The sequence below is a fragment of the Dendropsophus ebraccatus genome, chromosome 14 (genome assembly GCF_027789765.1).
Source record: "Dendropsophus ebraccatus isolate aDenEbr1 chromosome 14, aDenEbr1.pat, whole genome shotgun sequence".
Taxonomy (NCBI): Eukaryota; Metazoa; Chordata; class Amphibia; order Anura; family Hylidae; genus Dendropsophus; species Dendropsophus ebraccatus.
Genome location: NC_091467.1, coordinates 17106246 through 17119332, shown reverse-complemented (window position 1 = coordinate 17119332; position 13087 = coordinate 17106246). Strand labels below are relative to the sequence as shown.

At 43.1% G+C, this 13087-nt stretch overlaps 1 protein-coding gene across 2 annotated transcripts in view; it reads left to right on the top strand.

Annotated features, from left to right (window-relative positions):
- Window positions 1–12416, top strand: part of CNTNAP1 (contactin associated protein 1) — a 59325-nt gene extending 46909 nt beyond the window's left edge. The window contains exons 15-24 of one of the 2 annotated variants that reach the window (XM_069952468.1): window positions 23–150; window positions 1873–2046; window positions 3693–3911; window positions 4099–4338; window positions 4907–5134; window positions 5895–6025; window positions 6621–6714; window positions 7718–7948; window positions 10822–10866; window positions 11927–12416. In XM_069952468.1, coding sequence (XP_069808569.1) covers window positions 23–150; window positions 1873–2046; window positions 3693–3911; window positions 4099–4338; window positions 4907–5134; window positions 5895–6025; window positions 6621–6714; window positions 7718–7948; window positions 10822–10866; window positions 11927–12114 — 1678 coding nt within the window. In that variant the 3' untranslated portion in view covers window positions 12115–12416. The remainder of the gene's footprint in view (window positions 1–22; window positions 151–1872; window positions 2047–3692; window positions 3912–4098; window positions 4339–4906; window positions 5135–5894; window positions 6026–6620; window positions 6715–7717; window positions 7949–10821; window positions 10867–11926) is intronic. The other variant, XM_069952469.1, reaches the window with a different exon arrangement.
- Window positions 12417–13087: the final 671 nt, after the last annotated feature.

The following is a 13087-nucleotide window of genomic DNA, read 5'->3' as shown; positions in this document are numbered from 1 at the left end:
TATCATTCTGAATTTTCCCTAGGAGATATGACAAAGGCTTACTGACTTTCCGTGACCATCTGCCCGTGACCCAGATTGTTGTGGGGGATACTAACCGTACCGGCTCCGAGGCTTGGTTTTCTGTAGGACCTCTGCGCTGTTACGGAGACAGTAAGAATTACAATAAGTCCTAATGATTTACGCTTCCGGGTATATTGTTATTATGTAATGCCGTTTCAGGGTTTAATCAATGGCTCCAATTGTATAATAGTTAGTTGGAGCATAGGCTTTAGCTGGAAGTCTCCATGCCCTACAAGTTCACTTTATGGTTTCTAACTGTGCACGGATATGCATCGGCCGATGGAGACAGCAAACACACAGATTTATTATTCTGAGTATAACAGTCTTTATTTATACCGAACAAGGCCATGCCAGCTAAGAAATTCACAGCTAAAATGGGATTAAATGACGATTGTTCTGTCGGCTTTACAATTATATTAAAGGACAACTCCGGACAAAACGTATTTTTTAATATGTTATTACTTAATGGTACTCATTGGCTTCTATATATAGTGTGTTCCCTGCTGGACACTCCATAGGAATTACAACTGATTCGTGATGTCACGTTTTTTGAGAGAATTTGAAGACTCCCTGATCTACTAAATTAAGGGAAATAGCAATATATGTGCATTTCCCATAAATAATGTACATTAGGAATTTGTCTCCATAAGTAATAACATATTAAAAATACTTTTGGCCGAACTTCTCCTTTAACCCTAAAATTATTACTGCCTTTTCCCTTTAAACAGGACCTGCGGGCTCCAACCCCAACCCGATTATGGCAAAAAGACGTGTTAAAGGGGTTATCCAGGATTAGAAAAAGTACAACTACTTTCTTGCAAAAAAAAAATGTCACCACCCTCGTCCTCAGGTTGTGTGTGGTGTTACAGTTCAGCCTCATTTACTCCACTAGATCTGAGCTTTAAAATCCCACACCCAAACTGAGGACAGGAGAGGTGCTGTTTCTGGAAGAAAGTGGCCATGTTTTTCTAATGCTAGTTACCTAGGGTACCTATTTTTAAACAAACTTATGACATGTAATAGCAGCATGTCAGAGGTTTGTGTTGGTTGGGGTCCAGTTGCTGAGAACCCCGACAATTGTTAGAATGAAGGGGCAGACGTGTGCAGTAGTGCGCGCGCTTTCTCTTCATCTCCTGTCTCAATGCTAAAGTAACAGTGGCCGGAATTATAATGGAGCCCTATGGAACTTACGGTTGAGTGATTAGTGAAAATTCCATGGAGCTCCATTATAATTCCGTCCACCGCAACTTTAGCAGTGAGACGGAGATGAAGAGGCTGAGAATGCGCTAATGCGCATGTCTGCCCCTTCATTCTAACAATTGGCAGGGGTCTCAGCACCCAAACCCTGACTGATACAAACCTCTGACATGTCTCTATGACATGTCAGAAGTTTGTTTAAATGATAGATACCCTTTAATGCTTGGCTAAGGGGGCAAGATCTGGCTATTCAGTGAACAGTACAAATAAAAATTAAAAACACCATTAGAATTAGGGCACAGGTCTACTGTAAAATGCAATAAATCAAGAATAGGAAATTCTACAGATGCAAAGATAAATCCTGTACCCTTATATTGATGGGCAGTGGCTTCCTTAATGAACCATTACCAAAAGTATATAAAAGTTACTTTAGTAGTAGCATTAAAGTCTTGCCAGAAAGTTTTTTTTTTTTTTGTTTATTTGACTTTGCATTTTCTTTTATGAAATGGTGGAAATTAAGTGTTTAAAATATCGGTGTATCTCAGTTGTATCACTAAGCCGTGCCAATGGTGTTTCTTTTATAATAAGCGGACATCTCTCCTTATTTGATAACAGGAAATAGCTGGAACGCAGTGACGTTTATGAAACCCGCCAGCCTCATTTACCCGACTTTTCACCCAAATCAGAGTATGGACGTCTCCTTCTTCTTCAAGACCACTTCCTTGTCTGGGACATTTCTTGAAAATATGGCGAGTGACTTTAAGATCTTCATCAGGATTGAGTTGAATAGTGAGTGCAGATCTCTGTATCTCTGACCAAGGCCAGGTATAAGGGTGCTCTTACACGGCCACTGCTATGGTGCTTGCAGTTTAGTGTTAGTTGATGTTTAGTAGTCTTCAGTATGTCACTCAATTCCCTGGTTCAAAGCAGTATTTGTGTGGTCAGTGACGTGTACACGCCAACCCCAAACAGATGAAGGTGATCAGCTCTGGGAGAATGGTGGAGATAGCAAGGAAGTCAAGTACAGTGGTACCTTGGTTTAAGAGTAACTTGGTTTAAGAGCGTTTTGCAAGAAGAGCTCACAGTTTTTCAAAATTGTGACTTGGTTTAAGAGCATTTCTTTGGATTAAGAGCTCCTGGTATTGGGTGGGAGCGTGAGTGGGGGAGGGGCATGGCCTGCATAGCAGGGTCTGCAGCACAGTACTCTGACCCAGGAAGTCTCCCTCACCTTCCAATTTATAGCAGATCCACTTCAGGCTGGGGCTTGCATCAGGGGACAGGACTGTGGGGGTAATCTCTTTATAGCTGTAACCCCTCTCTCCCCGGACAGAGAGTGCTGCTATACTGTGTCCATATCTGCCCTGCTCATTCCTTCATACTCCCTGCAGTCTCTGTCAGTCCTTGTGTTTCCCATCCTCTCCATTCCTGCTATAATGTTCCTGCACTCACACTCAGCTATACACACTGCTGCTATAATGTGCTTGCACTCACACTCAGCTATACACACTGCTGCTATAATGTGCTTGCACTCACACTCAGCCATACACACTGCTGCTATAATGTGCTTGCACTCACACTCAGCTATACACACTGCTGATATAATGATTATAAAATGATTTTTGGGGTGTGGAACCAATTGTCTACATTTCAATGATTTCTTATGGGAAAATTTGCTTTGGTATAAGAGTGGATTTGGATTACAAGCACGGTCCCGGAACGAATTATGCTCGTAATCCAAGGCACCACTGTATATTTACATATCAGCCCAAGCAGGTTTTTAGAATAAGAATAGACGTCTGAATACCCTTTTAACATTCACTCCAAAATATCTTATCATATATATCATAACTATATATAAAATGGAGTAAGAGCATTAGTAAGAGGCCTACCCTCAGTATAGGCCAGCAATATTTAGTGGGGGATGAACTCCTGTCAGCTTTTTTAAAAGGGGCTGCGGTGCTTGGACGAGCACCACACATGCTTAATGGTTACAGGTGCTGATATCATTACTATGTACATTGGAAGGACTGCAGCACTGTTCCATTCACATAAAAGGGACTACACAGCGCTGCCCAGCAGTACTACTAAAGGTAATATGGTGTTGCAGGTATAAGTACAGAGAGCCATGAGTGCTGCAGCCTCTTCAGTTAGCTGGTCTGCGGGGGTGCCTGAAGTTCAACCCGTCTTAATATCAATGGACTAGCCCAAGTACCCTAATAACTGACCCCTTTCATTTCATCCTTACTGATTCCTAGCATGTTTCTCTGACAAAGCATGCGGGTAGTAGTAGTTACATACAAGGTGAAGAGCTTGAACTTCTCTCCATAAAAACATAAATAATTTTAAAATAAATTAAAAAAAAAATAAAAAATGTTATGTGAGATTGTGAGACTGGACACAGCTCACCGGCTCGGCTGCTTTCTCTTCTATCACAGCAACAAGAGACCTGGTGTTCATCTATGATATTGGGAATGGCCATGAAAACGTGACTGTGAAACACCCTTTTCCTCTAAATGACAATGAATGGCACGAAGTAAAAGCGGAAATGAACGTCAAACTTGCCCGTTTGAAGGTGGACAAAATGCCCTGGGTGATCCGTAACTTCCCCCTCCAGACGTACCTGAACACGTCTTATGATCGGCCACTCTATGTAGGTGAGTTGAGGTTAAAATGAGACTATAAAATATTAGGCAATTTAATGTGTCTGTTTAAAGGAAACTCTAGTGGGGGTCTCAGCTGCTGACATGTCAAACTTTTTTTTTTTTAATGGCGGATTTGCTTCAATAAAAAAAAAAAGTCTTCTGATGTCTCATCCATTTAAGTGTTTATTCAAATTGACAGGTTCCGCAGACTACAGGATGAAACCTTACATTGGGTGTCTCCGAGGACTCCGAATGAATGGTGTCACACTAGATCTAGAAGGCAAGGCCAACGAAAGCATAGGAGTGAGGACCAACTGCACCGGCCACTGTGAATATCCCCTGATGGAGTGTCAGAATGGAGCCCGCTGTGTGGAGAGATACAGCCACTATATCTGTGACTGCAATGGAACGGGCTATGAAGGACCATTTTGCACCAGAGGTAATAAGGTTATAATGGTGCCGCTCTCTGGCAGAGTTACTATTGCCTACAATTATACGTCTAAGGGTCCTACTATATGGAGCGATTTTTTAACGATTAATGACTAACGATAAACGAGATTGTTTATCGTTAACCTGAAATCGTTCACCATATTACACAGAACGATAGTCGTTAGTTATGATCGTTACTATGACCGTTTATTCCTTCTGATCCCAGCAAAACAATGGGCAATGTGCAATTACACCAAACGATTAGTGAACAAATGCGGAGCTTGAGCGAACGAATGTGGAATTACAGCGAACGATTAACGATAATTTTAGGTTCAGATCTAAATCAACGATCAACGACACATGAACGATTTTTAAATCATTGGCTGCAATTACACAGAAACACAGATTATCGTTTAGATTTAAATGATATAACGATTTTTCGCACGATAATCGCCCCGTGTAATAGGGCCTATGAGTGAGCTAAGCTATAATGTCATACTATCAGCTATCAGAGGGTATCATTCTGGATGTAGGACTGATCATTATGAATACACTGTCTACTCCCTTTCTTTTTACAGACATTGGTGCATATTTCGAGGCTGGGGTCTGGCTGCGTCACAATATCCTATCAATCGGGATGGTGGCTGCCCAGGAATTTGCCAAAGTTGTTTCGCTCCCACTGTTCGTTAGTAACCTCACACGTGAAGAAATTTCATTTAGTTTCAGGACCACCACTGCTCCGGCTGTTTTGATGTACATCAGTTCGTACTCATCAGATTACATAGCATTCTTACTCAGGCCAGACGGTGAGTGTGGGGGTTTGTATGAATTTTTCAGTGTATTAAGAAAAATAAAAAATAAAGCACAAGACAGCAATGTGTAAAACAGGTGAGCCATGCACCAGGACAGTATAGAGCAGGCTAAAGCTTCAGCTCTCCAGGCATGATGGGAATTGTAGTTTCGCAACAGCTGGAGGGCCGAAGGTTCCCTGTACCTGGTATAGAGAAAGAGGGTACTAAGCCAACTACAATGATGTATAACATTTTAGCTGGATTCAATAGGGCCTATAATGCTAGAACCTATGAAATATAAAGTTGCTCTACATTATCCTCCAATCCTACAGGACAATACATAGTGACCTAATAGGTCACCAGGTGGCACAGCCAAATAGATCAGTCCCTGAAGTAAGGAAGGGCATCTCACCCTCTCTCCATGTCAGGCTGCATATAAATGACTGCAGGCTCCATTGTCTGTCCTACCATGGCGCTATGACTCTATTTTACACCATGTGGGGTCATCAGTCACTCAGTGCCTCCTTGGCCAGCAGTGGCTTGGTGAACAGAGAACAAGGGAAACCGGCAGGTACAGGAGGTGAACAGGTGGGGCAACAAACAGTAAAACACCATGAGAATGGGGGTGGTATTGGTTGCCCATGTTGATAAATTCGCCAATAAGCTTCTGACTTTAGCTCTTAAACATATAAAATTGTGTATAATTGTACAGATGTGAATGGATAAAGTTTTGTTTATGATGCCGATTATAGTACCTGTGTTATCATTATCACAGGTTCATTGCAACTGAATTATCAACTACGGAGTAATAGCCAAAACGTCTTCCAGCTGAGCAAGAAAAACATGACAGATGGCAGACCTCACAGGGTTAACGTGACCAGAGATTATAGAACCCTTTACTATCAGGTAATGTCAATTGGGCACTGCTGTGTCAGCAAACTAGTCACTAGTAAGAAATGTTGTCATATATCTTATTAGCCAAAAGTGCTCAGCTCCATCCTCTGTGTACAAGACAAGGTGCAGCTCACTGAGAGACCAGTTACATGCTGCTCATACAAGTCTATGGAGGGGTAAGAGGTAAATAGGGAGATGGGCGGAGGAGTGAATGGTTGCTCCCAGCCCCGGGCTTTATACACAGCCTAGCCTGTTTAGCACTGTACTATAACTGCCCTCCACGCTGCTGGCGAAGTGTATGGGAGCCATCATAGAGGCTAGGCTCCAGCCTAGTACTCGCTCACTGAAAATCAGACATGAAGTGTGCAGAGCAGAAATGTAAGAAGAAAAGCCATACACAGGTTTAATAATGGCCAGAAGTCATGCCAGTAACAGTGGGTTCGGCTGTCAGTGTACCATATGGGGCTCTCCTGACCATGTACCAACAGAAAAAAAAAAAGACTTTCCATTGCGATTCCATAGTGTGCACATACCCTTAGTATCCAAAGGGACATAATTCAGTATTTCAGTATAAGGAAATGCTCTGACACTAATCCTGCTCTTCTAGGTGGACTATTACGATGTGGTACAGAAACAGTTCTTGTTGTGGGAAGATCCCAAGTTTGATTCTCCAAAAGCTATTTATCTTGGAAGGGTTGTTGGTGAGTAAGGACACGTTGGTTTGCAAGAATAAATCCATAGAAACATAGAAGATGGTCGTCAGAAAAAGACCACTGGGTCCATCTAGTCTGCCCATTTAGTATTCTCTTTCTTATTATCTTAGGATAGATATATGTTTATGCCAGGTATGTTTAAATTCTGTTATTGTAGATTTACCAACCACCTCTGCTGGAAGTTTATTCCAGGTATCTATTACTCTTTCAGTAAAATAATATTTTCTCACGTTGCTTCTGATCTTTCCCCCAGATAACCGCTCACTGTGCCTTCTTGTTCTTGAGCTCAGTTTTTAACTAAAAACACTTCCCTCCTGAACCTTATTTAGTCCTAAAGGACTAAATAAGAATAAATCCTTACTAATTATGGGAGTTTCTGCATTCACAATTAAATGGGTATCAAGCAAGTGCCTTTACTTGTCTTAGTTGTAGGACAGTCGCCAATGAATGATCGCCGGATCTTTTGTGTGGCCCTTCTATGTCTTTATCTGGTATATAACACCCATTTAGATGTTAGGTGATGTGTGGCTGATAACAATAATTAAAATGGCCGCACAAAAGATGCGGATAGCCAACGAACGTGGATTTTCTTGATTGCTGGCTTTTTACATGGGAAAATTTTAGAGAATGAACATTCCTAGAAACACTCATTCAGCAGATAATCTGCCCATGTACAAGGCTCTTTAGAAAGCTGCTACTGTTAGGGGAGTGCAAAATCCTAGCAGCAGCACAGAACTAGACACTATTCCCATTGACTTTAATGAACTGAAAGTAGTCTATCAGTGACTACTTGGATCTGTTTCCTGAATGCATACTTTTTTTTTGTGCATGGCTACTTGAAGTTCCCCAATTTGATCGGCCAGGGTCTGATTGTTCAGGCCTCCACCGATATCTAAACTAGTAAGCTAGGAGGAACATGCAATTTAATTTCACATGCATTTACTTATTTTTAGCACTCCTGCCATTGATGATATTTCTATTATGTTGTTAGAGACTGGAACCATAGATCCAGACGTACAAAAGTTCAACACGCCAGGCTTCATAGGATGCCTAGCAGACGTACGCTTCAACAACATCACCCCAATACGAGACATCTTCCGATCCCCTAGAGCGGCAGAAGTGATCACAGTAAAGGGAAATCTGGTGGAATCTAACTGTGGAGCTATGCCTCTGAAGGTGTACCACATACCCTATGAGCTGGACCCATGGTATATGGGCGCAGGTAAAGGATTATGTTATACACCCCTAGTTGTAGATGTCGACTAAAGATAAGTGCAACTGGAGCATGCTCAAGTCTGATGGTTCAGCAGTTGATTACCGGTGGCTGAAGAAGTTGGATGCAGCCCTAGGGAGTCCTGGAAGACATGGATAGAGCCGTAGGCCATAGGCTGTATCCAGGTTTTCCCAGACTCCCTAGGGCTGTATCCAACTTCTTCAGCCACCGGTAATCAAATGCCATAAGCGCAACTCGGGCATGCTCTATTCTGCTCTTATCTTTAATGTCTATGTGTAATCTCTATGATGACGATCTGTAATATATAACTTTCCTGCACTTCTGTGTGCCTTAGGCTGGTATCTTATGTTGCAAACATGTAAGCCAATGGCTGTGAGATAAACAACTGTTTCACTAGTAGCTAGAGGTTCAGCCTGGGGGGGGGCGAGTGAGTCTCAGTGGGCCCCCAACCGATTGTTACCCATAGGGAACCTCAGTAGGTGACAATGCTTTCTGAATAATAAAGGGTATTTTCTACTACATTATTCATAGCGAACAGGGACTGAGAACAGTGGAAAAGACTTTCTACATTTCACATATATAACCATGTAAAAATTAAAGGGGCTATCCAGCTTTGCAAAAGCATAGCTGCCTTTTTCCAGAAACAGCGTCCCTGTCCTCCAAAGCTTGTGTGTGGTAGTGGTAATACCAGAAACAACATACAGGAAGCTATGGCGCTGAATTAGCCATCCATCCATCCATCCATCCATTCTTCTATCTCTTATCTATCTGTCTAATATCTATTTGGCAGCATGAGGACTACACCATAGCTGATGGTCAGTGACCAAATTAGCAACACCCGAAGGGGATACCCGCAGTACCAATACAGTAAATGTATAGTACAAATGTTGGGTAATAACATGCAGTTCAAGGCAAGTATACTAAATAACCTATAAACAAAAGAGCCAGACTACTACAACATAACTAAAAGGAATAATTACTTTATTAATCCATTGAAACAATATCAGCTCCGATAATCCTGGTGTACAGGGTATATGAGAGCAGCCAATTTATGCCTCCATGTAGTATTTAGACCCAATTTTATCCATCATATAGTTCACAAGTTCCTTCTATGCTCTCATATAGTAAAAAGGTCACCATCTATACGCTAACATTGTAGATTATCCCCCCTAGTTCCTCCCTGTGCACCCCCATATAGTAGTCACGCCCCTCTGTACCTTCATGTTGAAATTCAGTTTTCTGTGCCCCAACATAGTTATTATTTCCCTCTGTTTCCATGTAGTAGTAGTTAGGGCCCTCTGTGCCTTTATACAGAAGTTTGACCCTCCTCTGTGCTTTTATCTAGTATTTAAACCTCTGTGCAGGCAATCCCCCCCCCCCCCCCCCCCCCCCAAAAAAAAAAAAAAAAAAAAAAAAAAAAAAAAAAAAAAAAGAAGGTTGTATCCTCCATGTAGGCATCCTCTCCAGCACCATCTCATGTAGATAATCCCTCCCCCTGGTATGTATTCCCCATGCAGTCACACCCTTCCCCAGCAGTAATCTCCCTGGTGGTTAGACCCACCACCACCACTGTGAGTAGACTGTACCTCTAAATTAGGTACTACCTTTTCAGTTATCCAGCACATCCCATACCCCAACCCCCATAGATAACCTCCTTCCCAGGAATTAGCCCCACCCACATAGGTCTTCTCTCTATTACTAAGTGAAAATATCCATACTTACCTGCAGTGTGGTTGCAGTACTGTAGTCTTCTCATGTCAGCTCTCTTCCTGCTCTGTGAGCGCACGAGTGACATCACTCATGTCCCACAGCTCTAAGGGAGGGAACGGCCTCTTGTGGCCACAACAGTGATTGGCAGGGTGGAGAGCCAATGCTCTCCTCGCCTTTTCAATCACTCTGCAGTATTCGGCTATGTTCACACTAAGTAAAACTACGGCCGTTGTTGCTGATGGCAACAACGGCCGTAGTTTTTGTGCAGTGCAACACAGCCTATTGAGCAATGGCATCCCGGCCGGAGCGTACACACATTGTATACGCTCCGGGCGGAATCTGTGCGGCCCCGCAAATAACTGACAGGTCAGTTTTCTGCGGGCGGAATTCAGTGAATTCCGGCCGCAGAAAGACCTGTCAGTTCACACAGTGAAGCGAGCGGCTCCGGCCACTTGCTTCACTGAGTACTATGGGGAGCTCTGATGCAGGCGCACGCTGATGCGCCGCATCAGAGCTCTGCTGCCGGAAAGATCATCCAGGCGGTACTTAAGTACCGGCTGAGATGATCTGGCCAGAGACCGGCCGTTCCGTGACCCGGCCGGGGTCACAGAACGGCCGGTCTCATACGTAGTGTGAACATAGCCTTCAACTGTATGTTCTCCTCACATACAAGCGCATACAGCTAAATTGTCAGACACAACATTTGGTAGCCATGTGGGCCCCCCAGAAGCACTGGTTGCTGTCCAGGGGCAACCTACAGCCAATAGACATTTGTTAAGTCTGTCTGCAAAAGCAATAGCTGGCCAAATCTTCAGTGGGCCCCCTGCCTGTGTGGGCCCGGGAGCGGCCGCCCCCTCTGCCCCCACCAAATTACGCTACTGAGCAGAAGTCATGAAATGCCTCCTAGCACCTCCCCCCCTCCAAGGCAGGGAGGAGGCATGCATCCTGCGGCTCAGCACCGCCTCTTTGACTGGTCAGCTACGAGCATGTTATAGAGGTGACAGATTCCTTTCCGAATCACTCCTGAAATAGTCAGACTACAGCACTGGTCAGAAACGTACGCAAATTGATAAATTTGTTCATTAACAATGTAGCCTGTTTTTGGACCCCATGACTATAAAAAAAAAAAATTTTCTTATATTGTCTTGTAGTATTTCCCCATGTACATAATGATGGTCTTGCTGGAATCATCGCATGTAAGTACAATTTCTCCCTTTAATGACTTCATATTCTTATTAAAAAAAAAAAATGTAGTCAATAGTGTTGAGCGGAGAGACTGAACTATTTAGGTAGCCATGTTTTCCGGGACTCCCTAGGGCGGCATCCAACCTTAGCAGCCACGGGGAGTCAAATCCTGAGCTTTTGGGTTTGGAGAACATTGCAGGACCTAAACAGTTTGGCCCCTTTGGTGAAGACAAGTCCGTACACACATCCTGTGCATCAAGCATATTATTTGTTAAGCTGACTATAGACATAGCAAACATTTTTAACAGTCGAGGTCTGACCGATCATTAGAAGTCGGTACTGCAGCGTTATCCCATTCAAGTGAACAGGACAACACTGCAGTTCCTTACGCTGTCATTACTTAAAGTACAGCATTGCCGATAAACAGTGAAGAGGCTTTAGCATTAAAAGTGGCACCCAATACCGATTTATTATTGATGGCTGATCCAAAGGATAGACCATACATTTCACAAAGGATGCATCACTGTTTAAAGGGGTTGGCCACTTTATAGTAAAATTGTTCAATGTACAGCATTAGTAAGTGTATTCACACAGCTTACTGACAGCCGTTCCCTGTGTACCTCATAGAGCTATAATCAGACTCCCCTCCTCCAGGCTGTCCTGCTCTGTGGTGAGTCTGTCCATAAGATGGCTGACATGAAGGAGCATGTGACCATGCCCCCCCCCCCCAAGTGTCCAGCCCTGAGCCTGTATATGCCTATAAAGGACACTGGAGGCGGGGCATGGTCACATGCCTCTCCATGTCGGCCATCTTATGGACAGACTCACCACAGAGCAGGACAGCACAGTCAGGAGAAGGGGAATCTGATTTTAGCTCTATAAGTTACACATGGAGCTGCTGTCAGTAAGGGCTGTGAATACACTCTACTGCATACAAAACTATTTTACCATAAAGTGGCAAACCCCTTTAACAAAACAGACTTACCATTCAGGAGTCTGGAGTAGACAGGAGAGGACGCTGCAAAATTATTAAAAATTCTGAACTTTTTCTTTCTTCTTCTCTTTAACCAGTTGTGGTGATTTTCCTCTTCCTCCTTGCGGTCGCCTGTTTGTTTTTGGTTTATCATTATTTTCACCGGTACAAAGGATCTTACCTCACCAATGAGCCAAAAGCTATAGACGCTCCAAGCGGTCCAAAGTCTTCCAGAAAAGAGCAGCCCCTTCCACAAATTGAGGAAGAGGAGGCTAGAGTAGAGTAGCCTTGACTGTGGTAGTATTCTCCAGGAAGCAGCAGCCATCTGTTCACGGGAAGTCTGGAATACCTTATTGGTCCCATTTACTTTTGTGGATGGGGATTTTGGGGGGTGAGGATGGACCACGGCAAAAATCGACAATGGACTGACAATGTTACAAGTATTATCATGTGGTAGAGCAAAGAACGTCAGGCTCTCTGAGGAGTGAGTATATCGTCCATCTTCCAGTATCTGCATTACCTGCCTTGATTACAGTATTTCCTGAGAATAATGCTGATGCCACATCTATCCAGATATAAAAAGTTTCCATTTCTAGAGAACTGAAGTTTTTTTTTCTTTAAGTATAAATGGGGAATGTACCTAAGATTTACGAAGATTGTCAGGTTTTTACTACACATCAGGGTTTAGGTCTCTCATCCGACTAGATTTATTATGTGTACAATTGCCCATAGTGTTTTTGTCTGTTTTTTCACATGGAAACAAACAAAAAAAAAAAACCCTACAAAAAGTGTTGGCCTTCTGTTGTAAATCTGGGCTGAACTGTACTACAGTACGGATCCAAAACCAAAGTATTGATGTCTAATGTGTTTTTGTCAAGAAAAAGATGGCACTCCAACTAGGAAATCGGAGGACTTGAAAAAGCAATGGCAAAGCGGAACTTCTTTATCCGTGACGAAGTGCGCCTGCGCACAAAACGGCTGTAGCTTTGTGCACCTCTGTTTGTCCTCCCTCACCTGTTCGGCTGGATTTGTATGTACTTTATACTACAATAAAGTGTGAAGAGAACATCGGTTGAGTGACGATGTTTTTCTAGACAGAACACATCAAACACAAATACTTCAGTCTCGGTTTCGTTCAGTAGTAGAGATGAGCGAACCGAGTTCGCGTTCGAGTCGATCCGAACCCGAACGTTCGGCATTTGATTAGCGGTGGCTGCTGAACTTGGATAAAGCTCTAAGGTTGTCTGGAAAACATGGAT